Source organism: Harmonia axyridis, chromosome 6 (assembly GCF_914767665.1).
Source record: "Harmonia axyridis chromosome 6, icHarAxyr1.1, whole genome shotgun sequence".
Classification (NCBI taxonomy): Eukaryota; Metazoa; Arthropoda; class Insecta; order Coleoptera; family Coccinellidae; genus Harmonia; species Harmonia axyridis.
The window spans coordinates 35,632,981-35,655,523 of record NC_059506.1 but is presented as its reverse complement, the minus strand read 5'-3'; the positions used below and the strand labels follow the sequence as shown (position 1 = coordinate 35,655,523).

Here is a 22,543-nt window from a genome sequence, read left to right as displayed (position 1 = left end):
TTGACCATTTGGAAGACAACATTCGCCGTGTTATTGCCGATATACGGCCACAAATGTTGGCAAAAGTCATCGAAAATTGGACTATATCCGAGCCAGCCGTGGCGGTCATATGCCAAAAATCATATTTAAAATGTAATGCCACAAGATTATCTTGCGGATAAATAAAATTCATGTCAATCGAATAATCCATCGTTGTTTTATTGCAATTTAAAGTTCTATCGCTCTAAAAAAAACACCCTTTACAATCTAAACGAACAATCTACTTTGCAAAAACGATACATGCCGCCAACGATACGTGTACGATTCTATGAAACGACCTTCAGAAGGATGTTTGTCGTTACAAGCACGTGTCGTTGCCGCCACCAGAATAGCGTAATTATAGGCGTCATATTTCGAGAGAGGCGTGATGTATGAACCGAAAGCAGGCAAACTGATTTTAGGCAGCTGATTCCCCAATGAACCGTCAACGAAAATTATCGATTGTACACTTACTTCTCGTTAAGTAGAAAGATGAATGAGCAGTCTGGTGGTTTGATGAACCCAATGATACTGAATACCTTTGTTTTTTTCATGGAAGGTTTGGATAATTGGAAAGACTACACCCTGTGTGTTCACGGCTGAGAGAGGTAATATTACACTGAATGAGAAATAATGGAAATGTTTTTTTATTTAATATACCAGCAAAATGGGTTACGAGTATAATTGCTAGTTGGACTCGGTGCAACGTGAATTGTTGTGATTTTAAAATGCAAAAGAAAAAACTAGCGGAATAGTATTTATATTGAATTACGTATGTTATGTTAGTTTATTCTTTCAAATTAGTCCATGATTCAATAGAAATATGGTATATATTTCATACAGCGCCACAGTTGGAATGTAAATATTTGAATTTAACCTTCTGATTTTATTATTCAGTTATCCTATGTGATATTGATACATTTTTGCATTGAATGTCAATTTTGAAGTTAATTACTCTTTAAAAACTGCGAACTCTATGTAATAACTACAGGTTATGGGCCCAGCACACTTCCTTTGTGTATTCTAACGGGTGTTTTTTTTCGAGGAATATAACTTTAAGTAGACATTACTGTTCAAGATGGCGACCGATTTAACACCTGTCAAGTGATTTATTCTCAGTTTGGTTTGGCAATTCATCATGAATAGACTCACGCCTGAACAAGGCTTGAAAATAGTACAATTTTATTTCGAAAATAATGGTTCTGTGCGGAATACGTATCGCGCACTACGTCCATTACCCATGAAGCGCACTTCTGGTTGAATGTCTACGTCAACAAACAAAACTGCCGCATTTGGAGTGCAGCTAATCCTCAAGTGTATGTCGAAACACCGTTACATCCATAAAAACTGACTGTTTGGTGCGCTTTATGGGCTTGTGGAATCATTGGTCCGTACTTCTTCAAAAACGATGATGGCCAGAACGTTACAGTCAATGGTAATCGGTATAGAGCCATGATTACTAACTTTTTCATTCCTGAATTGAACAACCATGATGTCCAGGAGCCGTGGTTCCAACAAGACGTGGTAACATGTCACACAGCTCGTGCCACAATCGATTTATTGAAAGACACGTTTGGAGACAGCCTAATTTCACGTTTTGGACCTATGAATTGGCCTCCAAGATCTTGTGATTTAACACTGCTAGACTACTTTCTGTGGGGCTATGTGAAGTCAGTGGTCTATGCGGATAAGCCACAAACCCTTGACTATTTGGAAGACAACATTCGCCGTGTTATTGCCGATATACGGCCACAAATGTTGGAAAAAGTTATCGAATATTTGACGTCCAGATTGGACTACATCCGAGCCAGCCGTGGCGGTCATATGCCAGAAATCATATTTAAAATGTAATGCCACAAGATTATCTTGCGGATAAATAAAATTCATGTCGATCGAATCATCCATCGTTGTTTTATTGCAATTTAAAGTTGTATAGCTCTAAAAACACAGCCTTTACATTAATCTATTTTGATATTTCACGTAGAGATTACGTCTTATTCTCATAGAAAAACGTGTAATATTCATTCACTACTCGAGCACAGAACTCGAACGACATTTTCATAAATCTCTCTGCGAAAATACTGTCAGAATTTTGACGTATTTCGATTTAAAGAATTTTAGGACAAGTCTTTCAGTTAGAATGGAGAACTTTTACGATTATTATTGTAAACATGTGACAGACCCCTGGATATTCCACGCCAAAAAGCTATATAATGAAAAAGTTAAAACAGATTCATACGAAATCGACTTACAATCAAGACCCTTCGATAATGACATACGAAAACCTAAATTGGACTTCTTCCTATCGCATCATAACAGATTTGGATATGACGAACATCTACCTTGGATCACTGAGACGCAAGATATGCTGTCACAGATCCACAGAGCTGAAGAAATTCCAAATACAAACAAAAAATTGTTGGGGTACTATACATACCACGACCAAGAGGAAATCAAACTAGGGAAATGTCCTTCACCCTACGCCATCAGTGAGTACATCACAACGATGCAAAATTCTTACAAACCTCAACGAGGGTACATAACTGAAAGATTGGTTATGGCCCAAACTCCTTTCTTCGTGAACCGTCGATTCAAGATATTGAATCCTAGGGAGAGCCGAAATCAGTTTTATGATGATGATCATCTGGAAGAGGTTGCATTGCTGCATGAATACAAGCCACCTCGTCAACTTTCATACAATTTTATGACTGGATGTATGAGTGATGGGACTGCTGTACCGAAAAATCTGTACACCATAATATAAACGCTTATTTGTTGTTCAGAGTCAATAAACATCTTCCAGAAATCATAGAATGTGTCACCAATATGGCGGGTCCAGGTCCCATAAATTGATCTGACAGTTAACGTCAGAGTTTGGTTATGTTTAAGATGCATAGAAAACCTGGTGCGTCTACTTATACCTGTAAAACTTTCAGGCAAAACGAGAGGTTTTTCAGATTTAAACCTACTTGATTTCGAGGGATCGCGTCTGTTTCAGATGGCGCATACATAGTTTATATTTGACATTTCCTTCGATTCTCGGCTCTCATGACCTTTGCGTATAGAACAATTATATTTTATATTCAATACTCGTAACAATCTTCTATACTCTGTCATTATATTCCATTCATTTCATTAAAATTCGATAGGAACTGAATTGTAATTTATTGTGAAACATTGTGAAGTCTAAAATCAGTATTTCATTTTTGAACGGCGCTAGACAGATAGTGAGAATTCGAAAATTTCTGAAGAGCGCCACCTTACAGAACTCTGGTGAAGCAGAACACCAAAGCAACAGGTGGATATCTCAAAAAGTCTGAAATAAAATAGAATCAGTACACACACCAGGGATTCTATGCATCTTAGTCATTATCTCAGAGTAATAAACATAGAGCTAGGGAGCATATGTCATTTTCAGTAAGCAAATTTTGTCCCCAACATGAAGCGCGAGGAAATGAACACATATCAATGATAAGATATTTCACTCAATTCGCGAGTTTCTCCACAAAGAACGCACTTCTTTTGTCCCATAGTGAATCAACGTTTCATATTAACTCAAAATATATTGAAATAAATACCTAAATGTATCAGAAATTCAGAAAACAAACTTCAAGCGTGTCAAACGACGTGAAACAACCGACGACACTAGGAGAGCAAAAGTTGCCAAACGTTGGATTTCGGCAGGTAGATACAATAAGTAATAAATATTCTGCTTATTATAAATTCGACAATTAAGAAAAATATCGGATTCCAAATATTCAAATTTGCATATTCAATCAGGAATCACTCAAATGAATTTCATTCAATATAATATACATTCATAACGATATAGTAAAATTGTGGATTTTAAAATATATCACAATCCGACAACGTAATCTAACCATGTTGGGGACATGTAAAAATGCGTATACTTCCTATATCTATGTTTATTACTCTATGGTTATGATATTTTTTTCAAATTTCAATTGAAAAAAAAAGAATAGGTACATTCAACGAATCATATAACTTCCAGTGAACTGTCATTAATTGATTTACAACAAGCGAGCAAAGAGGCTCAGCATCCCCTCAATCAAATACAACTCCAAACGCTGTGGTTCATTCAAATCCACCTACCTTCTTCCCATTAATTAACCACGTGATACGCGGAGGCGGTCTTGCTGGGGCGGTTGAGCAGTTCGCTTCCAGAACTTCCCCTATCTCATAAGTTTCCTTGTTGAAGGTTATCTTGGGATCACGCTGCTGTGGCTCTGAAAATACAAAGATCACATTGTTTTATCTGAATTGCATCGGCGTGTAGAGTCAGAGGGGATAAAAGAGATAGATAAGGCTTTTCCATCTCTTTTTTGAGCCTCAATAATCTTGCTGTCATACACACCGGAATATATGAAGCTAATTTTCGATATACGCGGATATATACGGACGCAAAAGGGTATATACGGGCGCTGAATCACTCGGTGGAGTATATAGGTAAAATTTAGTCGACAGTCATTTTTTTGAGATTCGTTATCTTCATCAAAACAACGAGAAGAGAAAATATAAAAACATCAAGAATATTCCACAGAAATTCTGTTGTACTGACAAAAAAATATCTTTTGATGCACTTATATCTTCACCTAAAAATATTATTTAAACTACCAAAAAGAATTGATTACTGGATTTGAATACTTTATTAAAAATGATCCATTTTGAATTTCATATTTGTCTTCACAACATTCCTATATTTCTTTTAGCATATAGACCAGGATTATTTTCTGCCTTTCGAATTCCCAATTAATTTCTTATGGATCTAAATACTATGATGCCATTTGGATTCGGGATTCAAGGCTTGGCTGATTTTCAAGCTACTTGGCTTGAGCTTCACTAGATTTCAAGTCAAGCTCAAGTCAAGTAGTAGTTTTTCAATCTCAAGTCAAGCCGAGTATTTATTCATCAAGTACTTGAATCAAATCAAGCTACTTGATTTTTAGCAGTTTTATTGTGTAGTGTCACATCAATAAAAAAATTATGAAATGAGAAGAAACCTTGCAAAAAACACTTTTATTTCTTGAACTTGCCATGCACGTGAGCATATCAAGCTCAAGTACTATCAAGTAGCTTGATATCAAGTCAAGCAATAAATATCTAAAATCAAGTCAAGTCGAGCTCAAGTATGTGATTTTTCACGAGCTTGATTTTCAAGTCAAGTAGTTGGTTAAAATGTCGAGCTACTTGGTTTGATGAATCCCTAATTTAGATCCCCTGGCAGGTCTCCTAAGATTCAATTCTGTTGAAATATGACATAAGAATTGTTACCAACCTGAGAAATAACCAGTCATGCAGATGTCTATTCAAGAATATGGAATAGCAAACCAATTACTACTACTAAAACTATATAAAAAGCTTGTTGATTTAGCACCTTATATAAAATTATAAATATTAAATATGTCGATAAAAAAGATTTTTTGGTTGTGACACTGTATCATTTCATTCCTATGCAACTAGTTTTGGATGGATGTGATTTTTGAATTCGAATTTGAACCTTCCGCCAAGTAAACGATCCTAACCTCACTCTACCGCCTATTGTGTTGAATCCAGTTTTATCCTGGTGTATCCAGATCGACTGTTTATAACTATAGAATACATTTCTGGTTGTGACACTATCACTTTTCATTCTTATATAACTGGCTTTAGATGGATTTGAGTTTTGTATTCGAATTTGAACCTCCCGCCAAGAAAACGATCCTAACCTCACTATATCGCCTATATGTGGAATCCTGGTGTATCCAGGCGGAAGATCGACTGTCTGCAGGACACACGGTTGGTGATATGTAGCAGAAATAGGATTATTTATTGCCCTGCTCAACCGAGCATTGCGGATGGTGTTGGACACTATCAGCGTTGCGTTAACATCTTGCAAGGGAAGAAGTTAATGGTTTATGTTTCGATGGGAGGGGGGGGTTGCAAACTAGGGTGGCTTTTCCGGCACGTCCACTGCACCCCTTTAGGCTACGTGTTCCTTGGGAAATAGGGGATTGAAACAGGTGTTGCCAGTGTAGGTCTTGATGGGTGGGGGAATTGTGAAGGAATTTTCAGGGACGTAGGGGATGTCAAAGGTGGGTGTGACATGTTGGGATATTATTGGGTGGTTTGTCTGCAAGATAGAAAAATTTGACCTAAATTTGAGGTCGGTTTAAAGGCCTTCGAGAATTCGAATAGTTATTACGCGTTTTATGAAGACTACCCAGGATATCAAAGGAGCAAGAGGAGGGTTGTTTCTACGCCTAAAAATAAGAAAAAAAGATTCGAATAACATGGGTCCCAAGATGACTCCTGAAGAATACTGCTCTTTGGAGAGTTCGAGTAAAATATGGAAACATCATTTTTTCCTTTTGAAGATGAAACATCATTGTTTTGTGAGAAAGATAGAGCATGTTCAAGATGCTGAAGGAGAAATTTTTTCTAGCGTAGTTTGCTAAACTCGCACCTTAATCTTTATGGACAATTATTCTATTCCATTTCAGTCTTGTAGTATCCACTTTCTCTCTAAAATACTTGAGAACATTGCACACTGGCCATTGTATAAGAAGATCATCAATAACATTTCTTGACAACGCTGGTGGAGATATCTTAGATCTTCAAGAGCTGGATGGATTAGAATCAAGAAAGGTTACCAGGAATATTTAGGAAAGAATCTTATGATGGAAATTTCGATTGAGCAGAAGATCCAAGTGAGAGACGTTTCTATAAGGAATATGCCAAATACCAATAAGTGAACAGATTAGTTTCAGTCATCATATGATATGCAGAACAAGTATAGAGTGCAACTTGCATCTTGGAAGTCCTGGATGCTGAATCATCCAAAATCTGTAGCAATAAAGTAGAAGAATACCTGGCATTGAATAACAAAGAAATCACCTTCAATTTTGGAAATTGCCATTGAAATTCTTGTTATTAACAAGAAATGATTTGCATCCATAAGTAAATAACTATGGTATTATTAACTGATAACTGATGTAGGTATTCTTAGAAACTGAAGAATTTTTCCATCTGCTTCAATATTATGTTTTTCATAATTATGAATGAAGTAAAAACATAAAAGGATCATAATAGTTAAAGCTACTAAAATGACTTTCATTATAGGAATTTTTACATAGCAGGTGGCTTTACTTTTTATCTAAGTTCTCCTCAAGTCTTTGCAGAACATTCCATATAAAAAAACGATTTGTTTGTTGCTGATTTCGGAATGCTAATAAATTAAAGTTTGAAGCAGACATAAATGATAGATTTTTATCATGGCACTAAGACTGACTAAAAAGACTAATGAAACTGATGATCTATTCACTTCAGCAACGGAAAATTCAGCTTACCTATGATGGTGAGATCTTTACTGTCTGAATCCTTGCTGAAAATCGGAGCATTAATGGACACCATGCAGGAATAGGACCCGGACGCTGAAAAATCTAATTTTGACAGCTGCAGCTGTTCCGCACTGCTGTTGCCTTTCTGTAACAAGAAGAAGATAATCAGTTTATGCTCCGTGTTCCCGAGTTTTTCCGCTTTTAGAAAGGGTTTTCCGAACGGGCGGTGGAGTATCTCCAAGGGAACTTGACGAAATCCTTTGTGAGACACTTCGAAATTTGTTTGGCCACTCAATGAGAGGGCAAGAATGGACTTGGAAAAGTTTCCTGATGTGATTCGATTTTGATGGTTTTTATGCGCGACTCATTTTCGCGAAGTAAAGGGTCTGAATTCTGAAACTGGGGAGAAATTTTCAGATTTTTATTAGGTAATACAAATCAAGAACATATTTTTTTTACTCAATCACATGAACTGTATGAATGTTAACATTTATTTCATTCAAAAATGGAAAAACATAAATTCGAAAGGGAATAACAGTAATTCTCTTCATTTAACAGTGTAACATTTGTTCTTTTTTGCACTTTATGCTATATAAACTTGGAGGTTAATGCAAAAAAAATCAACAGTAATCATTTTTGCTCATTCTCCAATCCAAAATTTCTCAGATTTATGATATCATGGAAACAGATTCGATTAACTCAACAATAAATAAGAAAGTAGGACTAGCACAATCAAAATTGAAATGTTAACACAGAAAACGTGCTGCCATCGAAAGTATGAAGAGATTGACCAGTTTTGGTCGTTTTGAAGATCATCAGATCGATGATAATCAAATTAAACTGGTATATCGCTACTCAGCTTCTATGGCAGCACTTTTTTGTTGTTGAATTTGAAGCTAGATTCTGCTTATACAATTTTTCTCTAACTTTTTCTAATAGTTAAGTGTGATCCTTTTTTGTTTCAATTCAACAGTACCAGTGCCAAATGCGAAGTGTTTGTATATTTGTATTGAGGTCTTTCGTGGTATCTTTTCCCTTAGTGTGCAGGCACCATTATACCATTGCAAGGCATACAACTTAGAGAATAAGAAAAGGAAGAAGAAATTCACGGTGTACAATATGATTTTATGTTTGTAACCCAGGTAAAAAAACTAGGAAAAGGAGAGTTCAGTGAAGTAAGTGACGAGGTAATGACCAGTTGAGTTAGTAGAGTGTTCAAGGATGTTTCTAAGTGCTGTACCACAACAAACTTCTCGTCTGCCATCCATCAGAGTTATAATAATCCCCACAAAAACGTGATACCCTAAATTCCTTTATATAAAAATCAAATAATAGCATAAAATGCAATACGAAAAAATCCATAAAATGAATAAGATCATTTCGTTTGCCATCTCGAGAGTCATCTCTCCAGAATTTCCACGAATATTCTTCCAGAATCAACAAGTAGCCACCTCCTTCCAAGCACTTCTCTTACAAAACACCGAAATAACACGGGTTCAAAGCCAGCAACCCTCAGGATAACTATTGACAATACCATTTCCATTTGAGTGCAGCGGAAAAACGTGCCAAGAAACGAAATGGCCCAATTGAACTACACCACCGCCTGTCGTTCTATCTGCAATCTTCACCCTCCTCTCATTATCGCCTATCCAAACCTCACCGCACACCTAATTTCATTATTACCAACAGAAGAGTGAGAGAGAGAGACAGGAAAAAAAAATGAGCGGACACTAAAATTTTAACTGCGTGGGAAACTGGGTTATGTGTGCTTTGAAAAATTATTCATTGTTTGAGTTTATTCAGAAGCGTGGACGTTTTCGCATATTGCGTTTTATTTTTACATTTTTAGGGACGTAGGAACGTGGAGAATAAATAGACACAAAATGAATTCTGTTTCTGTCGCTTCTGAAATTGGACCCAAATATTTATTGTGTATTTTTAATTCTATCGTTTTATGTTTTATTTATTTCATGGAAATATTTCGAGAAGAACATTTTAGAGAATGATTTAGTCTTTAAAGGCTTTTTCAAAGGACGAGTAACAGTTTTTTGCCTTGTTCTTGATAGATTTTCGTTGTACTCATTACCCAACTGAAGGTGTTAGAAACTTGTTAGAAGGTATGCTTCAGAAGGCTAGATGAGTTCATAACTGACGCAATTGACAGTAGCAGATATCAAAATTACTCTTGAGGAGTATCTTATCACAACATAAGTTGACTTCAGAAAGGCATTTGAAGTTGCTTTGGGAATATACTTATTTAATTTTCAAGAGAACTGGTAAACCTATTTTATGCAGTTGTTCAACGAATCAAAAAAAACATATTTGGTAGTAAGTAAGGTATTTAAGATGGCACCGGGCTATTGCAGTATTGTAGAAAATGAATGAAATGATGAATTTGCGACAATCTGTTGACCTTGAGCCTTTTTGTGGACTTGGAAAAGACTAATATGAGGCAACGGTCTAACAATGGGTGTTGGGCAGTAGAATAACTTTCTGTAGGAACCCTCCTGGTCTTTTTTGGACAAAGAAATATGTGGTGATTTCACCGACCCATACCTACCAGAAGCTCTTAAAGCAGCCCCTAGCTGAGTTTCGAGTAATGGTGGGACGGTTGACAGGCCACTGTTTATGCAAATTTATTTTGTACCGTATGGGAAAGTCAGCAGATGAGATTTGTAGGCTCTGTGGATTGGAGGTAGAAACAGTTGAAAACATGGTGTGCATATGGCCAGAGTTGACTGGCATAAGAACCACTCATATGGAAAAGTCAGTCCTGGATACTCACGAGGTGAAAACCAAGGCTCTCAATGATGTCATCGGTTTTATCAACAGTACACAAGGTCTCCTCGAGTTTGTATGAATAGGAAGCATGAACTCTCTGGAAGAACACTCCTGGTGTTACTTAGGTGAAGAAATTTGTGGTGTTTTACTAACCTATACCAGAAGCTCTTGAAGGTGCTACGAGCTGAGCTTCTGCTAATGATGGGACTGCTGACAAGCTACTGATAACTTTTGTATCATTTGGTAAAGTTAGCAAAATTGGGTTTGTATGAATGTGGTCGCAGTTCCCAAAAGGCTGATTGAGCCTCAATGACCGCGATTCAAAAAAATAATAATAATAATAAGTGTTGAAGATCATCCTCTTTGGTATATATCGTCATCAGAGATACTTTTTCGATCGGAAACGGATTTTTTTACAGAAAATTAAGGAAACTAAGACACAATAACTTAAAAACTGATTGACTGTAAAGTAATTAGGATGCTATATTTGACTCTGATATATCACTTTCAGGCTAATAGCTTTGCTGCCTCGCTTTCCTTAAAAAATTGCTTTCATTGCCACTAAAAATTTCACTGCAATTTTCCGCATGTTCTCGAACGAAATAAATTTTCACACTAGCACATAATTCCATGCAAATTCGTTGAGATCGTTATCCTTCCACGAATTGCATTTTCTTTCTCGTCTTACCCTTGTTATTTTACCCTCTTTCCAATGAAAGCCCCTGCTTTTTTAGCTGGAACCAAATAACAATCATTTATTGGCCAAAATTCCCTCCATAACTACACCAAATGGTCTCCCCAACAACTATTGTTAATTTGAATAATATATTGGGCCATAATCATGATTGAAATATGGGAATATTAGTTTTTATAGTCGATAATTCATATCTCATTACACTCGTTTCAGTTTTACGGTGGTTATTAACATTTTTAATGAACCGGTAACGTTTCAGTTTCGGTTCATTAATAAGCGTCTAACATGCGATATAGATGTTAGTGATATCACATTTGTGCGGCTTCAAATTCAGTATCTAATTGGATGGTGGAAATTGTCTTGTTCAAGCTATTTCAATTGTGATATATGCTCTGTGACATTAAAAAAAATGCAGCACCAAGAAGCCATCTGAATTGTGTGATCAATATTCAATTACTTATCATTTTTATCATAACCAATCCTCTGAAGTAGGGTGTTATCGAGCGTTGTTCAAAGAAGATCATGAAAAGTATAGCTGAGAAAGTAGAAGACCCAGACATACTGAGGCTAACATCTTCACATGGTGCCAAGATCAGTAGAAGACAATTAGTTAATTCCTCACAGACACTAGAAGTTATTCCAGCATTAATGATATATTAGGCTAATTGAAAAGTCCCCGGTTTGATGCACAGATGGCGGTGCAAATATTAAATCCATATGGTGCTTAGTTAGTACCAACCTTTAAACGATACGTGCCAAAATTTGACAGCAGTCCGATCATTAGTTTGTGAGATATTGCGTTGTGTGTGTAGCTACTTCTGTTCAATGAAAAAAGATGGAAAAAAAGAATTTCGTGTGTTGATAAAATATTGCTTTTTGAAGGGAAAAAATACAGATGAAGCAAAATCTTGGCTTGATGAAGAGTTTCCGGGGTCTGCACCAGGAAAATCAACCATCATTGATTGGTATGCTAAGTTTAAACGTGGTGAAATGAGCACCGAAGATGGCGAATGCAGTGAAGGACCAAAATAGGGCACAATGGATGAAACATGGCTCCATCATTTCACTCAGGAGTCCAATCGACAGTCAGCTGAGTGGACTGCTCACGATGAACCAAATCCAAAGCGAGAAAAAACACAACAGTTAGCTGGCAAGGTTATGGCAACAGTATTCTGGAATGCGCAAGGTATAATATTCATTGATTACCTCCAAAAGGGCCAGACCATCAACAGCGATTATTAATTAGCGTTATTGGATCGTTTGAAGGATGAAATCGTTAAAAAACGGCCTCGTTCGAAGGAAAAAAGTGATGTTTCATCAAGACAATGCGCCGTGTCACAAATCAATGAAAACAATGGCAAAATTACATGAATTGGGCTTCGAATTGCTTCTGCATCCAACGTATTCGCCAGATCTGGCCCACAGCGAATTTTTCCTGTTTTCAGACCTCAAAAGAATGCTCGCTGGAAAGAAATTTAGCGCCAATGAAAAAGTAATCGCCGAAACTGAGGCCTATTTTGAAGCGAAAGACAAATCGTACTACAAGAATGGTATCGAAAAGTTGGAAGATCGCTATAATCGCTGTATCGTCCTCGATGGCAACTATGTTGAATAATAAAATCGAATTCTGCCAAGAAAATGTGTAGACAGGGGATTTTTTAATTGGCCTGTTATATTGCCTGGGATGCAAGAACTCAGCAGGAAGTCATTTACCACAGCAGAAAGGGTCTAGAAATGTCAAACTGATTGATAAAAAAGATTTCATATTTCTTCCAATTTTGATAGAAAACATCCAAAGGTCTAACAGATTTGTCATTTATGAATCGAGTGCACCAAACCAGAATCTGTTTTTGACAACCACTGTTGCACATTTTCGAAATTCCAATCATATGTGAAGAATTCCATCGCTAAAAATGCTGTCCCATCAAATAAAGCTGCTTCATCTCCTAATTCATTACCATAGCCACCTATACAAATTCTTGTACCAAAATTATACGAACGCCTCGTTCAAAATTCTCCCCTAAAATAATTCCATGAATTCCCTTCACATATGCTCGAAGCATCAACCTAAAGGCATCTTCCCCCAATATACATTCCACAAATAAATTCACCATGCCCACGCAACCCCAATATCAACCCATACTTCCACCCAAAGGGTAACAAACATGCAAATTCTATGTTATAATAAACATGAAACCCCTCAGAAAGTTTCGGCTGTCAAGAGATAAAGATGACGAGTAAATAATATCAGATCCTGGGCAGTATCCTCAGTGTGATGACTGCCGAAACATTTTAACCCGGACTACATGAATTATTCAACACTTGTTAGCCTTGTTTAACAGGACCAAGCTCTCGTCTATCCTGCCCCTTTTCATGTTAGTTAACGCAATTCGATTGTGTATCTCACGAATTATAGATCGCGTCCCTTATAAACAAGTTTAAACTGGTATGATACAATTCGGTAGTTGGGATGTGGCAATTTGGAAGAGGACGAATGGCTCTATGTCCAGGTTTAATTTTGGGAGAGCCTCTGAAGATGTATGGAAGGGATCTTCACGTTATAGGAGTTGCTGGTTGTTGGTATGTGTTAGTATGTTGATGTGAAAAGAAGAACAGTAATATAGTAACTGATGAAAAACTGCAACACCCAGAAGGAGCTGTTTAAATTAAAATTTTTTTTTTGGTGAAACATATATCAAGGAGTGAATGTTTGAAATTTGGAGAAACAAACGAAGGGTTTACAATATTTTTTAATGAATTTGTTAATGTGTTCGTCCTCCACTATTATCTATACATTCCCCATCACGTCTCGGCATTGATGCAATAAGAGGGTCTTTTTCTTCTTGAGGGATACTATCCCAAGCTACCTGTACTTCATGTCTCAGAGCCACCAAAGTCCGGGGCGGCTGGGGTGCATTTCCAAGCCTTCTTCCTATGATGTCCCATAAATGCTCTATAGGCGAAAGATCGGGGGATCTGGGCGGCCATGACGAAAAACTCACATGGGTCGCTTCGAAAAAGTTTAAACTAACTCTGGCAACATGAGGTCGGGCATTATCTTGCTGAAATATTGGATTCTCGAGCCGGTTAAGGTAAGAGAGAACATATAGATCCACTTTTTTTTTAAGTAACGCAGCGCTTTCATGTTACCTTGAATAAAGACTAAAGGTGACCTTCTTGCATGCGCAATAGCACCCCATACCATAGCGTCTACTGTCCGATGTACATGCCGATCAACATCAAACTGAGGTTCACGTCTTTCTCCCCGACGTCGTCTAACCCTTCTTCGGCCATCATATGCACCCTAGGAGAATCAAGATTCATCAGAAAAGACGATCTGATGCCATTCCACATTCCAATGTTGACGTTCTCTGCACCCCTGTAATCGTTGTCGGCGATGCTCAACCGTCAGAGGTAACACAAGATGGGGTCGATAATGCTGCAGTTCAAAAGAACTTATCTGGCGGTAAATCATTCTGACAGTTACAGGATGGCCTTGTTCTCCTAACTACTCATCAGCCAAAGATCGAGTTGTCGCAAATCGGTCTCTAATGGCCATAAGTCTTAGACGTTGATCTTGAACTTCATTCATGCCCCTTCGACGTCCGGTGCCTACTCTTCTTCGATTTTGGGCATTATCAAACTACGCTCGACAACATCTTATAATAGTAGTTAGATTTCTGTTCGTACGGTTAGCGATTTCTCGAAATGACAACACCGCCTCCCGTGACCCCATAATTCGACCTCTTTTGAAGTCACTTAGCTGGCGATAAATTACGCGTACACTTGCTCAAGGCTTTTTAACAACTAAACATCGACTGTGGATCTCCTCGAACAGCCGGTTAGTTGTCAAATCCAAAAAACTTGCAAAAAACGATTACAATATTCAAGTAACAAAAATTGTTCACATGATAAAACCTTCACGTTTTTTTCTCCAAATTCAATCATTCATACTTCTTGCTATACTATCTATGTTTTACCGAAAAAAAATTGAAATTTAAGGAGCTCCTTCTGGGTGTTGCAGTTCTTTTGTCACTTTGTATATTCTCTTCTGATAATGCTATCAATAATCCGCTCAATTGAATCCAGAGATTGTCAAACTCCTCTTTCCCATCTATAGCTCCAAAACCCATTTCTCACGCCATCAACTTCAAATCGTTCAATCCATTTCAAAACCATGAATATCAGATCGAGTTCCCATTCTCCCCAACGATCACACACATGAACACATCTACATACACACGTCATTAATTTTTTATGTCGTCAGAGAGCGCACCGAATCGAACATCGGCGACAACATATCAAGAGAGAGGGGGTAGCAGCTCCAGAACTCCAAACTTATCTGATTCTCAGTTGGATCAGGCGTTCTGCAAAAGGTAAACACGTTAACGTTAGGTACACAAGGAATTATGAATGCAGATAGCAAGCTCTAACTTATCTTCCCAGTTTCCAATTCTCTGGGGGGGAACAGACGAACGGGATGTAGAAGAGACTTCTATGTCCAATTCCGGTCTGAACACGACGACCCGAATGTCAATATCTCTGGGGTGTTCTGTATATATACAAGAAGGACGAGAAGGGGTGGCAGAACGTGCAGACGGAAAGAATGTTGTGTTTCGTGTGACTGTCGGATATTGGGTCCTTTTGCTGATGCTGTTGTTTGAACTGGTAGGTTCTCGGATGTATGTTTCGGAGAATGAGGAATAACAAGATCAGATAATCGAAGGGAAATTGATTTTAAGTTTTGTAGGATATTTTACAAGAGAAGGTTTATCGTATATCTATAATTTAGTGGGTGAAAGTCACCAACGATAGCTTCTTGATTAGTTAAGAAGTAGTTTAAGAAGCTTGAAACATAGGTCGAGTAATTCACAAAATAGGCCGTGCAATTGTACTGATAACACATACAGTAGATTCATAGAGACTCTAGATTTTATTCCAGATAGATCTATAGAACTATTGGTCCCAAAAGACTGTGGTTCTATCTGAGCAGTAGATCGATTAACCTTCAACACTTCAATCAAGAAGTCTCTTCAGTCAATAAAAAGAAATGGAGAGGCCAAAAAACTTGCCTGAAAAGGATTACAAACTCTTCTCATTGGCCCGAAACTTTTTTGTGGTATAGGCAAATGTACCTACAAGGAAGATTTTCAGGAGAAGGAAAAAACCGAAAAAAACACTCTGGCAGAATCTTCCTTGTCTGGATCATTCTAAGAAGATTCTTCGAAACTTTGACATTTCGAGATCCAAGAAGTGCCTGGATCTAAGCAGGGATATACAACACTTCCTCAATGGATTTCTTATAAGGCATTGAGTCGCAGAAAGCACCTCATGAGAATGACTAACAGAAAACAACGAGTGCAGATTCTGTGAGGAGGAGGAAGAAACTCCAGATCACCTGGTGACGGAATACCTTGCCATCATTAGCCAACTAGAAACTTGTAGAAGTGGGGTAGTAGCCTCCTTGAAGCCATCCCTGATACTGGAGCTCATTAAAACTCTGGAACTGGCAGGTGAGCTGTAGATCACGTAATAGTGTGCATAGTTCTAATTTGATGTGTCACCTTAAATCTAATCTACATCGTTGTAACTATACATTCTTGAATTTTGAACAAATTTCAAAGAAAAATGTAGCTGAAAAACTGAAATAATTTTGCTAGTAGATCTATGAAATGATTGGTTGAAAACTCCACCAAGTTAGCTAATTGAATGAGATGAAAAGACTTAAAAAGAACATAGGAGCAAAGAGAACATATTGGCGGCAGATATATAAAACAAGGATCTATTCTTTCTTAGACTGTGGCTTTCTCTTCAGTAGTAGATCACTTATAAACATTATAAACATATATTTGTTAAATTTTTAAAGCATCTATATGTATCTTACAATTGTTGCTATAAGGCTTTTTGATCATAACTGGTATGAATATCATAAAATCTATAATAGATTAGAATATCAAGACCATATTGATGTTGCTAGCAGATTTCTATAACTTTATAGTAGTTAGATTCATAAAACCAATGAGACAATATATCGTTTAAAAGATGAAATCTTTGAAAAATGGCCCTATTTGAAGAAAAAAGATGCTGTTTCATCAAGACAATGCGCCGTGTCACAAATCAATGAAAACAATGGTAAATTTGCCTGAATTGGGCTTCAAATTGCTTCTGCATCCTTCGTATTCGCCAGATCTGGCCCCCAGCGACATTTTTTCCTGTTCTCAGACCACAAAAGAATACTCGCTGGAAAGAAATTTAGCGCCAAAGAAGAAGTAATCGCCGAAACTGAGGCCTATTTTGAAGCGAAAGACAAATCGTACTACAAAATCTGTATCGAAAAGTTGGAAGATCGCTATAATCGCTGTGTCGCCCTAGAATGCAACTATGTTGAATAATAAAATCGAATTTTGCCAAAAAAATGTGTTTTACCAGGGTAGACCGGGTACTTTTCAATTGGTCTGTTTTTTGGATTTCTCAGAACATCTACTCAGTTCAATATAGCTGATCGTTCTATACGAAAAATAAATTTTGCATCTTTTTATAATACAAGCAATCAAAAAATCCAAACATTTCACAGAATTCCCATGGGAATTGAAGAACAACTTGACTAGAATTTCGTATTATACTGTTTCAGCCGTTCGAACAAAAAAACTATAAAACATCTTTTCATCATTTCGTCTTACTACTGAATCCCAGCACTTAATATAACCAAGAAAAACTACCCCTTCACTCCAAATGCATAAAATACAGTACAATCAAACGGTTTACGTCTTGAGCAACTCCTAGATTTTAATAAGGAACTGAAGCCTTTCCCTAAACACCACCCCTCTAATGAAAAACAACCACTTCACCCATATTGAAAGCTCCATGTCACAACAGAAGTCATTATCACCAGCACCAGGGTGGAGTATTTCGATACTCATCGTGTCCTATAAACATTTTCTGGCCAGAAAGGCCCCGCTTTATGAACAAGAAGGCGCTACTGGTAATTGCACCACCATTTTACTGGCAAATGGAATAATCAATACGTCCAACCCCTAAATGTGCGACAGTGATGCAGTATAACCGTCTTAAAATGAATAATATAATATTAGCTTTATTATTTACTATCTAGATCGAAGTGGGCTACTGAAAATTTCATCTGTTTCATTGAATTCGCTATATACAGGGTGGGTCAACATTAAATAATTTACCGAATGAAGTTTACTCAGAATATATTGCTAGTTTTACTGTTGGAACTTTTTAATCTGTACATAAAACAGATATTTACGTATGTGGTTCAGAATTTCGCTGTTTCTGGTTCACATGGAACAAGTGAACAAAATAAAGTAACGGGTGTTTTTTTTCGAGGTATATAACTTTAAGTTGCCATTACTGTTCAAGATGGCGACCGATTTAACAGCTGTCAAGTGACTTGTTCTCAGTTTGGTTCGGCAATTCAGCATGAATAGACTCACGCCTGAACAATGCTTGCAAATAATGCAATTTCATTTCGAAAATAATGGTTCTGTGCGGAAATTTTATTTTATTTAGCAATGAAGCGCACTTCTGGTTGAATGGCTACGTCAACAAACACAACTGCCACATTTGGAGTGGAGCTAATCCTCAAGTGTATGTCGAAACACCGTTACATCCAGAAAAACTGACTGTTTGGTGCGCTTTATGGGCTGGTGGAATCATTGGTCCGTACTTCTTAAAAACGATGATGGCCAGAACGTCACAGTCAATGGTGATCGGTATAGAGCCATGATTACTAACTTTTTCATTGCTGAATTGAACAACCATGATGTCCAGGAGCTGTGGTTCCAACAAGACGGCGCAACATGTCACACAGCTCGTGCCACAATCGATGTATTGAAAGACACGTTTGGTGACCGCCTAATTTCACGTTTTGGACTTGTGGATTGGCCTCCAAGATCTTGTGATTTAACACCGCTAGACTACTTTCTGTAGGGCTATGTAAAGTCATTGGTCTATGCGGATAAGCCACAAACTCTTGACCATTTGGAAGACAACATTCGCCGTGTTATTGCCGATTTACGGCCACAAATGTTGGAAAAAGTCATCGAAAATTGGACGTCCAGATTGGACGTCCAGATTGGACTACATCCGAGCCAGCCGTGGCGGTCATATGCCAGAAATCATATTTGAAATGTAATGTCACAAGATTATCTTGCGGATGAATAAAATTCATGTCAATCGAATAATCCATCGTTGTTTTATTGCAATTTAAAGTTCTATAGCCCTAAAAAAACACCCTTTACGTGGGAAGCTGGATAAATGACAGTCTAGACCCAAAGACATCGAATGGTTAAATGCTATACATACTATGTTCTTTTATATGGGTTGGAAGCCTGGACACACAAGTTTGCAATTTTGAAGGCATTGAAAATGTGGATTTTTAGCAGAATGCACAAGATTTTTTGCACAGATGGACTGAGAGACTGCTAGACAATGTTAGAGTAGATACAAAGCTATGAACACTTTTTGAAAGGCAGAAAACGGTCTACTTTGGAATTGTGTAGAGAGGTGATCAGTACCAAGTGCTCCAGTTCATCATAAGAGGCAAAATTAAGAGAAACGAGAAGCAGGAAGGAGACAAACCTGCTGGATGAAGAATATGAGAGACTGGATAGAAATGAATGTACAATAAGTATTTTACACCGCCCAAAAGATGGACGAATATGCCTTGGTTGTCGCCAATCTTCACTAGAGGAGGCACTGAATCAAAGAAGAAGAAGATTCACAAGCTCTTAACAATGCCTGTCATGTGTCATTCCAAAACATATCTCAATATTGCGAGAATATCATCGAACACTTAATTAAAAGCTCAATATAAGCAGTAAAGCTGAAATTATTTCGAACTACTCGTCAGGTAAATCTACCAACTAGGTAAATTTGTCATTTAATCGAAATAACAAATGTATTTTTAGTATTTATAGCGCAACATCCGCTATATCATGGGAAAAGATTGCCTTTTACGTGTTGCTTCAGAGCTCGAACGTTTATCGATTATAATACCTACAAGCCTGTTGGATTAGATAGCAGAGCAAGCTTTGAATTATTGAAACTATACAACCGAATATAATGACTTTTTCAGCGGTTCTCTTGGTGTAGGTTTTCACGCAGTTTCAACAAAGGTATACTGAGCCAGAATTTTATAGGGGTTGGAATTGCCACTGCAGGACTTAGTTGAACCTGAAAACAATGATTAAAAACAAACACAAAAACAATACGAGTGAGATAGTGATATAAGGTGCATAGGCGTATAACTCTGCATCTGCTGTATTTTTTCCAATATTCGAGGCTCTATTGTGAAAAACTGTTTATACATTCATGATTCAAAGTATTCTCCATCGCTGGCCACTACTTTCTCCCGTCTTTCAGGCAACAACACAGGGTCGAGCATTGTCATGCTACATGCTGTAAAATCACTTAATCATGTCTTTCGTTGTATTCCGGCCATTTGTCTCTCAAAACTCGACTCAAACGCATTATTTGCGTAAGATAACGATCGCCAGTGATTGTTACAGTTGGTTTTACAACTCATAATACACTACGCCAGTCACAATTCAATGCAGAAATCTCTTCCGTCTCTACCCTGCAAGCAGCTGCTCAGAAGCAAACACCGTTCAACATCTCTTGGCTTCAACTCGCACGGTACTTAATTTCCTTGTTTCTGAATCATTCCCATGACTTTCAGGCGTTTTAAAATCGATTGTTACGTCACTCCTAATTAGCCTGCCAATACTTGTTGCGTTTGACATGAGTCTTGATCAAGTAATGCCTCCAATTGTGCATCTTCGAAAACCTTCTCTCTTCCACCGCCATGATGGTCATCGACGTCAAAATCACCATTCTTGAAACGTTGAAACCACTCTCGGCATGCCTTCCATTGGTATTTGAGAGCATTCGATGAGCCTCAACCTCAGATTTATTCATATTGAAGCAGAAAATTAAAACCTAAATGACGAGAATTTGGCTCGTTAGCTGACATGTTTAATCGAGAATACTTTTATGATGCAGACACAAATCGACTAATATTTCGATGGCGTTATGTTTACAAATACCTAAGCTTATTGTATGACATCTACGATCTATTCATTTCTACTACCACTTACTGCTACAGCCATCTATTGCAAAACGGCAGAGGTAAAGTTGTACACTTAATAAAACCCTCTTTGTTGCTTATTAATTCTTTCATTTATATTCAAAATGATCAAGTCCTTTTTATGAAGGAAGGTTTCAAGAAGGAATTATCAAACAAAATCTCCTGACTTCATGTCTATTCTTTCCATACTGTTCAAACTCGAATGGAAAATTCTGAGGAAGTGAATGTTCCCTTTTCACCATTGAAAGCAATAAACGAAAATCATTAAACTCGAGTATCTCCCCGCATTCCCAACCCTAAAATTCAACCCTTAATACCGAAACCTCGTTACCAATCATTGATTCCAGAATGGCTATGAATTATCGATGATTCCTCTGATTGCTCACCAACGTAATGGATTCTAATAAGATTCCTACCCACTTCAAACCAACCCCTATCCAGTTTTCCACTCCGAAAAGGGAGTTGAACGTCTTCCTCGCCATCGGAAAATGCTCAACAACGTGTTGCTCAAAATCCACCAATCAATCAAACCACCAGCGTCGAGTCTATTGATTGACCTTAGATTGGGATTTTCCATTATGTAGAGGGTTAATTTCTTACGTGAAGGGTGAATCTTGGCAGCGAAATGGATTCCGGGGAAGAAATAATCAATTATTTTGTTGTTTTGTGTAGGGGGTGCATGAAGTTGGGATCACGCTGCCGGTTTGAAGATGGTGTTGAGATGTTCTTAGCTATTGATTTCGGAGAGTAAGGGCAAATATTTAATCTGTTGCATCTGGAAGCTTAAGTGTGAAGACTTTCTCTTCGAGTGTTCTTCGCCAAGCCTAAATAAGGCTTTAGCTGCAGCAGTTACTAGTTTTGTTCATTGCTTCCAATACTATTAGCTGTACAACTTTGCTTCCGCCTTTTTTCAATAGATAGCTGTAGCGATAAATGGTAGTCAAAATAAATAGATCATAGATGTCATACAATAAGCTTAGGTATTTGTGAACATAAAGCCATCGAAATATAAGTCGATTTGTGTCTGCATAATGAAGTTATTCTCGATTAAACATGTCAACTTACCAGACAAATTCTCGTGATTGGCAAGAGGTTTCAATTTTCTGCTTTAATATAATGAAATCTGCAGCTGAGGCTCATTGAAAGCTCTCAAATACCTATGGTGAGATTGCTATTAGTGAAAGATCGTACCGAGATTGGTTTCAAAGCTTCAAGTACGATGATTTTGACGTAGAAGACCAGAATGGCAGTGGAAGAGAGAAGGTTTTCGAAGATGCAGAATTGAAGGCATTACTTGATCAAGACTCGTGTCAAACGCAACAAGAATTGGCTGAATCATTGGGAGTGACGTAACAAGCCATTTCAAAACACCTGAAAGTCATGGAAATGATTCACAAACAAGGAAACTGGGTGCTGTACGAGTTGAAGCCGAGCGATGTTGAACAGCGTTTGTTTCCTTGTGAACAGCTGCTTACAAGGCAAAGACGGAAGGAATTTCTGCATCGCATTGTGACTGGAGACGGAAAATGGGTTCATTACGATCATTCCAAGCGTAGAAAGTCATGGGGATATCCCGGCTATGCTTCCAAGTCGACGTCCAAACCG

The 22,543-nt window shown here is 37.6% G+C and overlaps 2 protein-coding genes across 3 annotated transcripts in view; one reads left to right on the top strand and one right to left on the bottom strand.

Annotated features, from left to right (window-relative positions):
- Nucleotides 1-22,543, bottom strand: part of LOC123683459 — a 200,896-nt gene that overhangs the window by 5,869 nt on the left and 172,484 nt on the right. For both annotated transcript variants that reach the window (XM_045622521.1, XM_045622522.1), the window contains exons 4-5: nucleotides 7,365-7,500; nucleotides 4,132-4,265 (exon numbers count right to left, since the gene is read on the bottom strand). In XM_045622521.1, the coding sequence (XP_045478477.1) occupies nucleotides 4,132-4,265; nucleotides 7,365-7,500 (270 nt within the window). The remainder of the gene's footprint in view (nucleotides 1-4,131; nucleotides 4,266-7,364; nucleotides 7,501-22,543) is intronic.
- LOC123683460 lies at nucleotides 2,088-2,829 on the top strand. The gene has a single exon (XM_045622523.1). The coding sequence runs from the start codon at nucleotides 2,159-2,161 to the stop codon at nucleotides 2,780-2,782; it is 624 nt and encodes a 207-aa protein (XP_045478479.1). The 5' UTR covers nucleotides 2,088-2,158; the 3' UTR covers nucleotides 2,783-2,829.

Bases quoted from the DNA above. Each gene is read 5' to 3' on its own strand.
- LOC123683460 (XM_045622523.1), top strand. From the start codon at position 2,159: ATGGAGAACTTTTACGATTATTATTGTAAACATGTGACAGACCCCTGG.